At 36.3% G+C, this 16364-nt stretch overlaps 1 protein-coding gene across 15 annotated transcripts in view; it reads left to right on the forward strand.

Annotated features, from left to right (window-relative positions):
* The window catches only part of plekha6 (pleckstrin homology domain containing, family A member 6), a 154707-nt gene that overhangs the window by 43832 nt on the left and 94511 nt on the right, over positions 1 to 16364 (forward strand). For 10 of the 15 annotated variants that reach the window (XR_008809379.1, XM_056269844.1, XM_056269841.1 and 7 more), the window contains exons 6-7: positions 5290 to 5390; positions 15893 to 16089. Coding sequence is in view for 14 of the 15 variants with exons in the window: in XM_056269844.1 (XP_056125819.1) it covers positions 5290 to 5390; positions 15893 to 16089 (298 nt within the window). In the remaining variant the exon portion in view is untranslated. Of the gene's footprint in view, positions 1 to 4823; positions 5193 to 5289; positions 5391 to 5795; positions 5818 to 15196; positions 15213 to 15892; positions 16090 to 16364 lie in introns of those variants that run through there. The other 5 variants (XM_056269843.1, XM_056269850.1, XM_056269847.1 and 2 more) reach the window with 4 other exon arrangements.

The following is a 16364-nucleotide window of genomic DNA, read 5'->3' on the forward strand; positions in this document are numbered from 1 at the left end:
TTTTGTGTATTTTTATGCAGTTCATTTAAAGGATAGTTTACCCAACAAGGAAAATGTCATGTTGAACACAAAGAAAAATATTTTTCTTCTTCATCCAAACAATGGAAATCATTGGGGTCCAATGTTGTTTTGGACCCCATTGACTTTCATTGTATGGATGAAATCAATCGAAACATTCTTCAAAATATATTTTGTGGTCCACAGAAGAAAGTAAGTAACACAGGTTTGGACGTAAACGATGACAGAATTTTCATTTTGGATGTACTTTAATCTCTTTAAGTAGGGATTTGAACAAATTCCATGCCAAACTAAATTGTACCACTAGACCTACACGTCTTTTCACTTTCACAAATATCCTCTGAAGATCATTCCTCTCCTTGAAGACTTCCTCATCCCTTCAGTCTTCCAGGCCTGTGTTATGGGCTGTGGTGCTTCCTTCTTTAAACTACTACCTTACTGTCTTCATACAAGCATCCTCCTTTGACAGGACTCCCATGCATTTGATCTCAGATTTTCTAAGGGAGTGTAGACGCTAGACGTCCTCCCGGCTCTGCTCAGATACGCATGTCATGGGGTTTGTTTGGGCTAGAATAAGTAAAGCTTTAAAGGCTGTTGTCTTCTTCCACAAAGCCTTTGGAGGATAAAGCTGTCCACACACATCCAACCTCCCTACGTTTTATATGTGGATTCACACATGTGCTTTCTGATCAGAGACAGTGTTTGGTGATTGATTGATTTAGCCCTGCTGATCAGATGAGCAAACCCTGATTTCTCACTGGTCTCCCTAATGCCTATTTGTTGTGTAAATTTGAGACCCATTAGAGCTCCATTACCCTATCACATTAGATCATAAAATGTTCCCAGCTCAGGCTGCAATTTAATCATAAACTTGAAGAACATCTGTGCATGCGTCTACCCTGAGGAGGAGGTCTACAGTAATGGTTCTTGGCTGGATCAAGCTTTCTGTGTGCAGCAGGTTTAATTATATCGGTGAATGCAGCAAGGCCTGTGGGGCTACGGCTGCATGATTCAACCCTGTTGACTTTGCCCATGTCTCTCTGGCTAATTACTTCACACTGCCTCTCCATTACCCTCATATACTGAAGGCAACATCAAAACGCAAAAAGTCCCCCTGTAGTCAATAGTTTTATCCCTTAAAACTCATCTTTGATCACCAAAATGACATATTTAAATATACAAAAAATATATCCATGCCTTAAAATAGCTTGAATGTAACTACACCCTTGCCTCAGTTAGTATACGCGGTTCTATGAAAATGCAAATTACCCCTGCCTCCAATCACTCACACCAGCTAAGAGATCCACACGTTGACGTGATTGGTTACAAGGTAGTTTGTGACGTTAGAAACACCAGCGATTTCAAACTGCATTTTGGTTCACAACAGTTTTAAGCAGAAAATATTCAGCAATGGTGTAGACTTAAAACATATTAAAAACACCACATACATAAACAACATTAAAAGCTTAATTTTCTCCACAGGGGGACTTTAAGGCATTATATGAGCACTCCTTGCATCCTTCATAGAGAAGACATTCCCAGAATGCATTGCGGCAGCTCAGTGAAAAAATAATAATAATCTGGGACGAAGTGGAGAGATCAAGAGAAATTGATTATTAATAAACTTTCAGTACTGAAAAATATCAATAAAAAAATTCTGTGATTTTATTATATAAAATGATTTAATATACACTACTCTAAGTTTGGTGTCAATAAGATTTTTTTTGTGAATAAATACATTTCTTTTTCAAATAAATGCTGCTCTAAAATTCAGCTTTGCCATCACAGGAATAAAGTATATTTGAAAAAATATTCAAATAGATTACATTTCAGTAATGTTTTACAATATTACTGTTTTTACTATATTTTTACTGGCCCCAGATTTTTGAACGGTAATGTTTATTTTTTACCAAATCTTAGTTTTTTATTCTGTCATTTTATGCCATTCTGAGAATTGTGTTGTTACCTTGTTAAACTCTAACTAAAAACTAAAACTAAAAAATCCAAGATGGCAGATGAGCTGATTATGAATAATCTTGAATATCATCAATAACAATAGCTCCGTGTAATTTAATTGAAATGTAATTTATGGATTATTTTACCCAATGGTTATTAGGTTTGTGCTTTAATTATTATTGTATAATATTATTATTAGTGTGGCATGTTGTTAGCTTAGCAACATGCTAACTATTGAAATGAATAGTAAGTCTCCTTGCCAATGTAGTGAGCAAGGAAGTGCATTCGGATACATTTTTTTTAATAGACCTATTCCTACTTTTGACCTCAATGTCTGTAGAAATCTGATATTAGATGCAAGGTCAAAACGATATTCGTGTTTCAGTATGCCGACAAACACAATGTCATCCCACTTGCATTGTAATAAACTTTGCAACTACTTTACACAAAGACCATTGTATATTCAAAAATGTAACGCATAACAACATAACAATATGAATGAGAGTCACTGCCAGAGGCATAACAAACACACTCCAGGAACACCAGGAAGTTTCTTTCCTTCCTTGATTTGCTCACTGGGGTGAGAGGGTCATTTATTTAAAAATCACAATCAGCAACACTCAGAAACTGGCTGTGTCCCATACGTCTCCACGGCTGCCCTTAATATCTTGGCGACGGCACTGTGTTTGGAGGCACTACACCCTACGTCCCCTTATCACCCCGCATCCATCTACCCAACTGTGCTGTGCAAAAGAGTTGGAGAACGTGTGACAGAGCAATTTAATGCCTCAATTGGTATTCTGAACGTGGGGGGACATTGAAAAATGGCTCTCTGTTGTTGTCACTGCAGATATAAGAGCTGTACAGTATGCCAAATAACAAGAAGAGAACTTGGATGAAATGATTGTTTACCCCTTAAAGGGATAGTTCACCCAAATATGGAAATTTTGTCAGTACTTACTCACCCTCAAAACCTGTATGAGTTGTCCACCATGAAATGTCACCATGAAATCAAAATCGATAATTCTTGTTTTTCTATGAAATATTGCAGAATATATTATAAATGATTTATCTGTGAATATCATTATTCTTTTCAAACGTCATATGCCTTTTTAATCTTTATTAATCAAAATAACTTCCCCTCCCACTTGCAACGAGATCACAGCGATAGCAAGCCACAATCTATTCAATCTAATCAATTCCCGATACACAAAATCAAGTCCCGCCCTACAATTTTTCTTGTTCGAGAAGCAGTTTCACTCAGTACTTCACACTAGGGAGGAAAATACCATTGCAACTTCATGTGTTTGATGCCGACTTTTAGGTGCGCTCATGTTAGTGAAATAGTTCGAGCCAAAAAGCTCCATTATCCATTGCGATGTAGCGTCACTTTCAAACCAAGCATCTTTCTGATGGCCAACATACAGTAGCAAATCTGCATTACCAACTTCAAGCTGTTGCGCAATCTTTCACTCCTCAGGCAAAATTCCTATTAAAATGACTGAATTTTGCATGCGAAAATCCACCAAACAACAGTAAATGCGACTGCACCTTTTGTCAAGGCTTTTACTATAAACTGTTTGAAAAGAGAAATAAGGATCTTCTCGAGCCTGTGATATCAAGAATTATTTTGAAAAGACAAACAACAGATTCTGAGAGAATTTGTAAATTAATATTGTTACATAAACAGTATCAAGACTCACCCCAATGTAAATATTGTCTCCGCTTTTGTATTGACATGTACCTGCCATTATGTAGTCAGTGATTTTGTGTGTGATTGATATGTCAGCCCACATTTTGTGTAACAGTTCTTGTGTAAAATTACCTATTAAAGTAGCCTATACAAAAGCATGTCAAAGCACTTGGACACAGTTAAGATGAGTTTCACAGTTTCAGAGTGATAAAAATAGGTGACTGCCAAAATAAAATCTTCCTTTATAGTGATCTAAAAATACATTGTCAGACAGTAAGACTTGAATATATCTTATGTTTCTCACTTATTTAATTTAATTATTATTATTATTATATCATGTTCTTGTTTTAAACAAAATTTTCTTAGAGATATGCTTAACACAATATATAGCAATATGCCAACAGGGTAAGAAAAATATCATTTATTCCCTGACACCATGTCTTATGCAATTTTACTTCTCATGTAGATTTATCTTGTTTTAAAGATATTTAGACATTTTTACTGGAAAATAAGACACAAATGCTGTATGTAGGGGGTGAATGAGTAAAGTAAGGATAGATGTTATGCAGACAACTAGTTTTTAGGATTGGAGAGGACTAAGGCTAATAAATGAAAGAATCAACCAATGAAAAAGCCTCACATCTAAACACACAAATCTTGGAGAGTGACATTTCTTGTCAATATCTGTAATGGTTACAACCCTGACAGACAGGTTTAGATTGTGTTTGTTGTTGTTGTGGTTGTTGTTGTTTTGTAACCCTCATTTATACAGTGTTCATATTTCATTGTGTTTTTAGGTTTGTCGTGGAGATCATGTTTTTCCGTATCAGTATACGGTTCTTATTCAGAATTGTTTTGCCTGGCCTTTTTGTTGACATAATACACTCTGATTGGTTGTTCAGTGCAGGTACAGCTGGTCGAGAGCCAGAATACCTGCAGCACTGAGTCACTGAGGGATGATAGCTATCTTTTGCTCTCTCTCTCTCTCTCTCTCTCTCTCTCTCTCTCTCTCTCTCTCTCTCTCTCTCTCTCTCTCTCTCCTATACAGCACAAACACAATCTTCTCCACCCCTCCTTTGCTTCCGCCCCTCCCTGTCTCTCTCATTCACACAAACACGCACACACAGTGCTGTCAGAACACACACACATGCGCGCGGGTGGGTTCACTGCATTTCCCCGGCAGCAGCTCTCAGTACGGGAGATCGAGAGCAAGAACACAGGATCTCCGTTGCCCTCCTCGCGCTGAAAATTTAACGATGTGCTCCATTATTTAACCAGCCCGAGCGCTTCTCTCCCAGGCTGTGCGCCGCTGCTTGCTTCAGTGTCATTAGCGTTGGTTTGCGCTGGGATAAAAATGGATATCTATTATGGGATTCACCTGCCGTTTACCTGCTTTTCCATTACCGCTGCCTATCATCACCAGTGTAGCGGCACACAACAGAAAGTTGGACTTTTCTGATTTAGAACAGAATTGTTTCTCATCTAATTTCTCATCAGCTTTTCTTTTTCTTTTTTTAAAATCCAGGTTGGAATGGTCTAATACAGATGTTTTATTTTATTTTTTTGTTTATGTTTGTCTTTAACATAATTTTTTGTTTCTTTTTAATTTTTATTCCATCCAGACGATAAAGAAGAAGGAGTCTTGGGCAGCCTTCCTCTTCTCAGCTTCAAGATTGGACCAGTTCAGGCATTGGACAACATCACCCGCAAGTTTGCCTTTAAGGTTGGTGATCTCTTTGCATTTTTAATAAATGTTTTGAATGCTGTCGGGACGAGGGATGGGAGGGGTGACAGGTAAACATGGTATTCGGTGTCAGTGTAGGTCATATGATGATAGGAAACTTTAAGCGATGTTTCTGAATTAATCATGATTAAATGACCTGTATCTGTTTTTAGTCAAAACCACGGACTCTATATTTACCCTGATTGCACACCCACACATGCAGTGGACTTTGCATCTTTGCATGCGTTCCCGAATATGTTTGCACACCATGTGCCAGAAGGACAAACATAATGCCAGATTATATTTTCATCAGGGTCCCAGGCGACTGGCTTTGAGTACATAGACCTTTAGAGCATACATATATGACAGATCACAGTATTTCTGAGTGTATGCGCCCCTGGTTGCACTGTGAGAGAACATTGTTGTGGTGAGTTATCATAATTTAGTGAGTTATCATAATTTAGTGAATAAGATTGTGGTTAGCCTGTGTGTGAGGCTCTATTAGATTAGACAGGGTGCATGCTGGGTAGCATGTGAAGATGTGTTTTGAGCTGTGTTTATAGCATACGGTTGTACTGTAGGTGTGCTCGTTCCACTTGTGGAGAATGTGAGACCGTTATGTGTTTGGTAACTGTGTTTATGTCTCTTGCCTCTGGCTCCACGGGGCCCCTAAGGGCTGGGCTGGAGATGTTCAAGAATCTGATGTCGTGTCTCTGCAGGTTTTGTTAGGTTTCTAGTAAAACTGCTTTTTTTTATATATAGCACCTGGCTTTTAAACTGACCAATTGTAAATAAGCAAGCAACAAACGTGGCACAGCTGAGGAGTTGATGACCTTTTGAATTTTTTTTTTTTATAATCAGGAAGGATGAATAAGCTTTGCTTCTGTCGGAGCTGTATTAAGAATAATTTTTGATTTAAGCTTTTTTAATATAATACTTTTGTTATTCAGTTGTACTCGTGTACATATATATATAAATATATAAATGTAAGTTAATATTTTGTATTTGATAAATGCTTTAATTATATTTATATTTTAAACATATTTTATTTAGTGCTTATTTGACTTGAATAAAAATGTTATTTATATACACTACCATTCAGAAGTTTAGGGTTGGTAAGAAGTTTTTGAAAGAAGCCTTTTATGCTAAGAAACGCTGCATTATTTTTGATCAGAAATACAGTAAAAACAGTAATATTGTGAAAAATTATTTCAATGACATATAACCGTTTCCTATTTGAATATATTTTAAAAGGTCATTTATTTTTGATGGCAAAGCTGAATTTTCAGCATCATTACTTAAGTCTAATCATTCTAATATTCTGATTTGCTACTCAAGAATTTTTTTTATTATTATAAATGTTGAAAACAGTTGTGCTGCTTAATATCTTTTCAGGATTCTTTGATTAACAGAAAAATTAAAAACTAAAACTAAAAAAGAACAGCATTTATTTTGAAAAATAAATATTTTATTGCATCATGAAAGTCTTTATTGTCACTTTTGATAATTTTGTTTATTTACAATATATTATTTGTGTTTAATATAAATAAATAATATTGTAAATATAATGACTTAAAGGGATAGTTCTCCCAAAAAATATTGTCATCATTTGCTTAAATTGCAGGTTTGGAACAAAATGTGGGTCTTTCTTCTGTTGAACACAAAATAAGATATTTTGAAGAATGTTGGTAGCCAGACAGTTGACGGCACCCATTGACTTCCATAATATATATATTTTTCCTACTATGGAAGTCAATGGTTAACATCAACTGTCTGGTACCAACATTCTTCAAAAATCTTCTTTGTTTTCATTTTTGGGTGAACTATCCCTTTAAATATGATTTATCTAGACATTATTTTATATTTGCCCCATTCTATTTGGATTAAATTCTATAATCTTAGACTTAAATTCCTTTCTGATATATGTAACATGTCTGTTGTATAATATTGTTATTGTCCATTAAATAATATTTTTTAAGAAGCAGGGGGTTTAACAGTAATTTGACTGTAAGATCACATTTACTTTAAAGCCTTCTTTATAGTTCTCAAATATCTCTTTTTGTATTTTACTTTGGTTTCTGCATCACACTTATACTTCTAATGTTCATCCCCTGTGGAAATGGCAGGTTTAGACACACCGCCACCACAGCTTTACTAAAACCCATGTCTGCCTATCCACGTGTTTTTGAAAACATATCCAAAGCTGTTCAGTCTTCTACAAAAGAGAGACTATTTTATACTCCAGAGATATGTTTGCAGAACAAAGCAAACCAACAGTCAGAGGGATCCAGTAGCCTCTTACAACTGCACCCGTAGGCAAAGGTGTGCAGTGTTTCTTTTTCATATCACAGAGACCCCTATAGTGTAGTTTCGGCGGGAGCCACGTCAGCGCAGATCAGGTTCATTTTTATGGCAGCCATAATAAAAATCATGACACCATCATATATGTCACACTATGTCTCTAAAAATACCTGTGTGTGTTTTGAACTTATAACCTAGCTTGGTGTTAATAATTAACCAGGAGATATTGAAATGTATTTGTCATGTGTGTGTGAGAGAGAGAAAGGAAGGTGTGTTTAGTCAACCATTCTTCATCATGCTCGGTGACAGTGAATGGTTACATGTATCATGTTGCCTTCACAAAAGAACCTGAAACATGTCCGATGCAGTGCATCTTGCCCTGGGTCTTTTTATTCAGACTCTTCTCCTGGAAGTGTTGCCAATTCTTTTATGAAATTCTTCTCCTGTTTGCAAGGATCAAAACTGGTGTTTGGCCTTTGGGCACAGGATATTCTTCAGTTTCACATAGGGGAGTTTAATACTCTCTTGCTCTGTGTGGCTTCAGGCCTTACGGCGCGCACACACACACACACGCAAGTATGTGTGGACACTTGGATAAACTTTGTGGACAAAACTGACCCCAGAAGTACACTAAAACTGACAAAATTCCATTTAAATTTGGAGTTGGGGGCCTGTTCACACCAAGAACGATAACTATAAATATATAGATAATAATAAATATATCGTCCATACCAATGGACGGTAACGTGTTTGTTTTAAGTGCACACTGCAGTTTCTTTAAAAGCTTGAGTTATGTGGATTCTAATTGGCTGCATCTGAAATCGCATTCTTGGCTGTCAGTTATTTTATTGTTCATCACCTGGAAAAAATATAGTATAACAATATTGTTCCAAAGATGAACGAAAGTTTTGAAAAGACATGGGGGTGAGTAATTGATGACAATTTTTTTCATTTTTGGGTGAACTAGCCCTTTAATGCTTTGGTCTGCAACAGTAATATCATTTCTTTCTCAGCCCATTTTTATTTTAGATGGCTACATAAATGTGTATGTGTGTTTGCTACTATGTTCTCTTTGAAGAGAGTTATTTTTCTTTCACTCCCTCTCTCTCATTCTTATGTCCCAGTATAGAGCCGCTGCAATATTAATGAGTGCTGGTTGTGTAACTGCTGTGTGCTTGGAACATTTTTAGCCTAAGATTCATCTTTTCTCTGAGGGATGAACGGCAGAAACATGAAAGATCATGAGGTGAGTCTGCCGACTCACGCCATCAGACTTCGAGATGAGAAATCTTTTCTGGAGGGAAAAGTCCTCAGCGGCTGAACCACTGGCATGTGGGATGCACAGATATGGCCAGACAGCTTTCATATAATTTGTAATAGATTCATGATAGACATATTTTCCCTATAGTAGCCATGAAAACAGGGTTTGCAGCCAATCTGGAAAAGCTATTGATGGCAATTTGGATGAAACCTCCTGTTCTCACCTGTCTCTGCAGTCGGTGTCGTCTGTCCTGAGTTCACTTTGTTCTTCCCAGCAGCCCTGAGCTGGTTACCTTGTCCTAGCGTGCTGGGCTGAGGTGTTTCTCTTATCAGACATGTGAACTCTGTCTGTTTGCTGTGTATGAAGTACACATCAGAGCGTTCAGAACAGACACACGGCATCCAGAGAGTGTGTTTGTAAAGTACGGTGGTAGACGGAACACACACACACGAGGAGCCATCCAGCCCTGTGTGACGCCTAGTCATTAAAGGTTGCTGCAATCATTCATTTTGCAGTTCTCCCCCATATTTTTGCTGTTGTTTGAGCTCGTGCTGTTAACTAGTTTGTCAACATGGAGAGCATCACACTACTGCTGTGGCTTTAACCTTCCTGCAATGTTGCATGTGCGCTGTTTCCAGCTGTTTGCCTTCACCCAGCTGTGTTGCCGAGTATAGTACGGTTGATTATTATAATATTATTAACTTAAAGGAATGCAAACTTATTGCAAAATACCTGAAAGGCTACATTACTTAAAAATATAGTAAACAAAAATATACATATGAACCAATTACTTTTTATATTTATATTTACACTACCAGTCAAAAGTTTTGTTGTTCAAATGTTTTTAAAAGAAGTCTCTTCTGCTCACCAAGGCTGCATTTATTTGATGAAAAAAAGTAATATTGTGAAATATTATTGCAATTTAAAACAGCTGTTTTCTATGTAAATATATAGTAAAGTGTAATTTAATCCTGTGATCAAAGCTGAATTTCCAGCATCATTACTCCAGTCTTCAGTGTCACATGATCCTTCAGAAACCATTCTAATATGCTGATTTGGTGCTCAAGAAACATTTCTCATTATTTTTAATGTTGAAAACAGTTATTTACATTTTTATTTCAGCATTCTTTGATGAATAGAAAGTTCAAAAGAACAGCCTTTATCTGGAATAGAAAGCTTGGGGAAAGAAATAAAAGAAATCAATACTTTTATTCAACAAGGATGAATTAAATTGATCAAAATTTACAGTAAAGACATTTATAATGTTACAAAAGATTCTATTTCAAATAAATGCTGTTCTTCTATTCATCCTGAAAAAAATTGTACACAACTGTTTTCAACATTGATAATAATAATGAATGTTTTTTGTGCATCAAATCCGCATATTAGAATGATTTCTGAAGGATCATGTGACACTGAAGACTGGAGTAATGATGCTGAAAATTCAGCTTTGATCATAGGAATAAATTACATTTTAATTAGAATAGAAAATAGTCATTTTAAATGGTCATAATATTTAACAATATTACTGTTGTGTTTTTTCGGTTTTTTATCAAATAAATGCAGCCTTGGTGAGCAGAAGAGACTTCTTTTAAAAACATTAAAAATCTTACAGATCTAAAACTTTTGACTGGTAGTGTAGGCTACATTACATTTATGTTGTTGTTGTCAACTGACATTTTTGGTATTTTGACAACCCTATTTGGTCTCATAGTTTTCTGAAAGCATGTTTGTCTACACTAGCATGTCTACATGCCCCTGCCCCCTGAACTCCAGGATCAGCAAACATAAGGATCAAAAACAAGCCAGTTCAGCCTAGCTCCGCATGACTGAGAGTGTACAACTACCTGTGTCAGAGGCTCAGAAGGAGAGAGACGGGCAGAATGACAGAAGCAGGGAGACTGGGAAGCAGAGGGCTGTCATTTCCATATCCGCTGAAGCTTGACTGTCTGCTTCCACTTCCGTCTGGCACTTCAAAAAATAAGGCAGGATTGCCCTGTTCCTTTGTTTTTACATTGAGCTGCTCTGGGCATCGGCACCTGCTGTAATTTGTGTAGACAGGTGAACTGCTCATTCTCTGAGCGTTTTTCTCCCAGATAAATCATATTTTATTTTATTTTATTTGGTAGCACTTTCATTTAAGGTGACGTTAATTACACATTACAACATGTACTTACTATAGTAATAACAGTAGATTATGCATAATTACAAGTAACTAACCCTAAACCAAAACCTAACCCTAACTGTAACTCTATAGTAAGTACATGTAGGTAATTAAAGCTGCAGTATGTATCTTTTTTGTGTTCAAAATTTACAACATTCATATGAGCGAGTAAATCATGAATCCATTTTCCAAACTGTTTTTGTCTTATCCTGAATAACTACGGTACACCTATAACAATTACTAGTACTTATTCATTAGTTACTAGTACTTATTATTAGATACTAGTACTTATGCATTAGATACTAGTACCTATTCGTTAGTTACTAGTACTTATTATAAGATACTAGTACTTATGCATTAGATACTAGTACCTATTCGTTAGTTACTAGTACTTATTATTAGATACTAGTACTTATGCATTAGATACTAGTACCTATTAAATAGATACTAGTACTTATTCATTAGATACTAGTACTTATTTCGATAGTGACTAGTAACTATTCTTTTGTTACTAGTAACAAATAAAAATGTTTGCCATTGACTTCTATGGGGATCTGTCATTCAGCATTCATCAACTATTCAGTTCTGACTAGTATCATATGTATTCCAATTGTGACTAGTACATATATATTAGATACTGGTAGTTATTCATTAGGTACTAGTACTTATTTTTTAGATACTAGTAAATATTCTCTTACACCCCTTCAGCCTGATCAACCTGTCGGGGTTGTATTCGCTATAACAACCGCCTCGCTCTACATTATCCCTTACATATCTAAAAATAAATAGCAACTGAATTGAATAGTTTGAGCTCTGTTGTTAATTGTAACCTTTAATATTATAGTAATGTGTAAGGGCTCCCTATACATAGTTTACAGCATTAGCAGAGATAGATTTTTTTATCCTTAAGAAAATTGTAATTATATTTAAATTTATTTATAGACAGAGATACAATTTGTTCAGTAAACCACTGTTTAATAATAAAAAAGAAGCTTTTTTATGTTTAGTTTTCTCATGTTTGTACCGAACCGTGACTTCAAAACCGAGGTATATACTGAACCTACCGTCACACCCCAGGAAACACGGTTCTCAGGTCGCACCTCTGTGCCAGTGCCATAGGAGACGGAGAGAGACATCAAAGCACACTCCGATTACAACAAGACTATCTAGCTTGACCTTCTTTCATTTGCAATAAAAGGGTCAAATGTATGTCATTCTTATCAGATCACCTGCTAGTCCAGTGTATTGCCTTCACTTGCATCAGCAAATGCACAAAAAGAGGGCGTCATTATTATATGAAATCCTACACAGATCAGGATACTAATACATACTTTCCGATTTTCACATGCGTAGGCTTATTTCCTCAGGCTAGCTGCAATAGAAGTGATCTTGTGCTAGTTCTTGTCTGTGGTCTGACTGAGCCTGTGGAATTCCTGAGGATGAGATTGAGCTCTCATGTTTCTCTTCACAGACCAATGATGACAAACCTTTTCAATTAGGACATAGTTAAGCTTTGACTAAATATAGTCTTGCACTGACATACTATGTGATGGGAAGTTCTTCTTTCTGATTTGTGAAGAAGAAAAGAAGGCCCCTGTGATTATTTGGGTAGAAGAGTACCTGGTAGTTAAGAGGAGGTCTGTAAAGATAGATCAGTCTGACATGTGATGCCACTCTAAACTCAAATGTCTCATCTGGAACATAAATATGTCTGCAGGATGCACCTTGGAGGAAGTGATTTACAAGCAATGAAGCATCACTAAAACCTGTTTAGGTTTATGTAAAGCGATAGTTGTGTTATTATTTACTAACCCTCGTGTCATGCCAAACCTGTATTACTACTTTTTCTTCTGTGTAACAAAAGGAGACATTTTTATTGTTAGTATTTTATTGTTTTATATATATATATATTTTTTTTTTTATTAAGAACATTTCATCTTTTTTGTGCATCCAATGAAAGTCAATGGGGTCCAAAACAACATTGAATGCCATATTATTCAACACCATATAACTAACTGCTCATCTGGGAAACCTACAGTATGAACTTTACATTGCCTCTTCACATTATAATATTACACTTGAATCATCATGTTAGCGACAACTTGTCAAATTAGTTCCAGATAAATCATGTCACTTCAGTTTAACATGGTTCATTTGTCATGCGTCGTCACAAAGCAATATCAAATATCTTTTACACACATACAAATTGCCAAACACCTCTTACTCCTGCACTTGTTTACCTTACATAAAGATGTGCTAGAAGGTTGGTTATGCTATAATGAAGGTTTAAACAAAGGCCAATGGCTCCCCTGTAAAAATAAAATGCGAACAGTAATCACAGAATTTGCCAACCCCTGAAATCAATCAATAGTGCGGGAGTGTTTGACGGTTTCCTCAGGGAGAGGTTCAATCAAAGGAAACGAGGCATTCTTTTGGCAGGTACAAAGGTAAGCGAAGGATTGGGACAGCATTACTGGTTTCTGTGCCAGATTTCTAAAGTTGAGCAACCTCCGCAATGCGAACAGCAGAACTTAAGGCAAACTTTTGTTTTGATACTCCACTTCCTGTGAAACAAATGACTGTCTCAGTTTCAAGAGAATTTTAGGCATGCAAACAACATCCAGCTTATTGAGAGACTGAACAAGAAAATAAATGATTACTTTAGTTTAGTCCAGGTCTGTTATTCTGGTTGATTGAAATCATGTAAGCTCAGGGGTCTCCCTGGGTTTTTATCCTTACTAGACATTTCACAGTACAGTATATGACTATAATTTGTTTGTGGATGTACAACAAATCTTGTTCATCAGGTGTTGTCTATTCAGAAATACAATTAGTTCCCTAATGATCTCTAGTGTCAATTAGCTAACTGTCCTGTAGAGCAGTTAACTATTAGTTTGTATGAAACTGATGGTAGCAGTAGCACACCCTTGGATGACTAAAAGTTCAGGTGTTTGTTTTAAGCAAGACTAATCGAGAGGATTGGCAATGAGATGCTGAATTACATCATTATATTTTTATGGTAAGATTATTGTAGCTTCCAGTGATTGTCAGGTTTCATCAGTGGTGACACACCCTCTCCATTCATTTAATGTGCTGTGTTTCCTGAAACTGTCATGTATGTTATAGAAATATGAGGTTGTGTCACAGGCTTCTTGCATCATAAATTGACCAAAAATGCCACTGAAAGTAAAAAAAAAAAAAAAGACCCTCGAGTCGATATTTACAATGTGTACAAAAAATACCCCCATAGTAATAGTTATTATATCCTGTACATTTTACAGTTATATTTGTTATTAATTTTGTTACAACAGATAGAATTCATTTGAATTTTTTTTTTTTCTCAATTGACTTGAATGAAGTATTTGGCATAAATGGACTAACACACTGTGTTTTTGTGTGGTTAGAAAAAAAATATTCCTGGGCAAATAGTGTCTCTTAATAAGAAAACTTAATTACAGAGACTAGATATAAGTTCAATCAGAGGCATTTTGTATATGCTTGTAGATTCTGAGCTTTGTTGAGCTCTTTTGAGATATTATAGATATAATAGCTTCAGTATTTTTGGTTTTAGGTGTGTAGTTGTGTACTACATTTTAAATCAAACTAATATATTCAGTTATCTTTTCTTTTTCTTTTTTCTTTGCTCTTTGCCACTTTAACAACCACTGAATGCATATTGTCCACAATTAACTCTGTAGTGCCCTCATGTGGTGAAGTTGTCTACTGCAGTGTTTTGGACAAGTTAAACTAGTCTTACTTTTTAAAGGTAGCCTAATCATTTATGCTATACTTACACATTCACACAAAGGTTTTACATTGTCAGGTGTCTATGTGTTTCATATAGCTGATGTTTTGTGTCTGAAATAACACAACAAAGCCCCATTCTACTAACCGCCATCTCTTTCAGGATATTAGTGCACACTATATCCACTCCATTATGATAAACCTAGCCACACCTAGCCCACATCTAACCTGCTCCTAAAGTTGATTTGTATACTTGATCTAGTCATCCTTATGTAGTCTTTTCTCCTCTGCCCCATCTCTGAGGACCCCTGAGTGAGTTTTCTCCAATGTGTCGATGATCCCCATTTAGTAGGTATTTCAGAACACCTATTTTTGCTCTATAACTGCATGACAAGTGACAAGATCAGATTCACATGCTTATGTTCTTAACATGAGCTAACAGTAATGATAGTCATGACAAAACTTTATAAGAATCTTCAAACTTCTATATTCAGTAGTCTAAATCAAATGTCGGTCATTAAATGGACAAATTAAACCGGACTAAATTGCTCACCTGTCAGCCTTCATTTACTATATTTGTGAGTCTGATCTGCATGTCCTATCTGCTATTTTCTCCCATGGTCTGCTGCATATTAAATAACAACAAATTTGGCCCTCTTAAATTCGAGGATATGAATTTACATGAAAATGTACAAAGTCGTTGCACGACTGATTTGTTTGTTTGCATGCACTGCAACCTCACCTACCCACATCTCTCCAGCTCTGAAAGGCCTTAAGCCAAATATTACTCCAAATAATAGTTCTGTGTTTATGCTTATAACTTTAACCATGTCCTTCATTTGCAGGCTGTTAGTTGTATACCTGTTCACATATGAGCAATTGAATGCACTATTTTGCATGAGCTGTGTTGAGTCTTTTTTTGCATGCTCTGTTGTTCCTGTGGTATCAGGTTTACAGTTAAGTTCTTGCGAAATGGGAGTGGCTATAGGACAGTGCAATAATATTCTCTCTTTCTTTCTCTTTCTGCTGCAGGTGTGGCGTGAAACAGAGGAAGAGGAGGAGGAGGAAGAGGGAAGTGAGGATTTAAAGGGCAGTATTGCGTTCTGTTTGCAGGTTGAGCACGCAGGAACTCGTACATATTACTTCAGTGCCGACAGCCAGAAGGAGCAAGAGGAGTGGATCCAAGTCATGAGTGAGGCTGCCAGGGTCCACATCCTAGCCACATCCAGGTACACACACACACACACACACACATATCTATAATACACACTAATTCACACAGAATTTGGTCCTGCATTCAAAAACAGCTTGACAAAGTGAAAAACTGGTTAATTCTGAGATAGAGATAATTCTGGCATTTACTCACCCTCCTGTCATTACAAACCCTTATGACTCTCTTTCTTCTGTGTAACACAAAAGGAGAAATGCTTTTTCCATATAAAGTGAATGAGAACGAAAATGCACTACATGGCCCTGTTTACACCTTGTATTAAGATGCGTTTTG

This window comes from Rhinichthys klamathensis, unplaced genomic scaffold (genome assembly GCF_029890125.1).
Source record: "Rhinichthys klamathensis goyatoka isolate OS25496 unplaced genomic scaffold, OSU_Roscu_1.1 h1tg000291l_1, whole genome shotgun sequence".
NCBI lineage: Eukaryota > Metazoa > Chordata > Actinopteri > Cypriniformes > Leuciscidae > Rhinichthys > Rhinichthys klamathensis.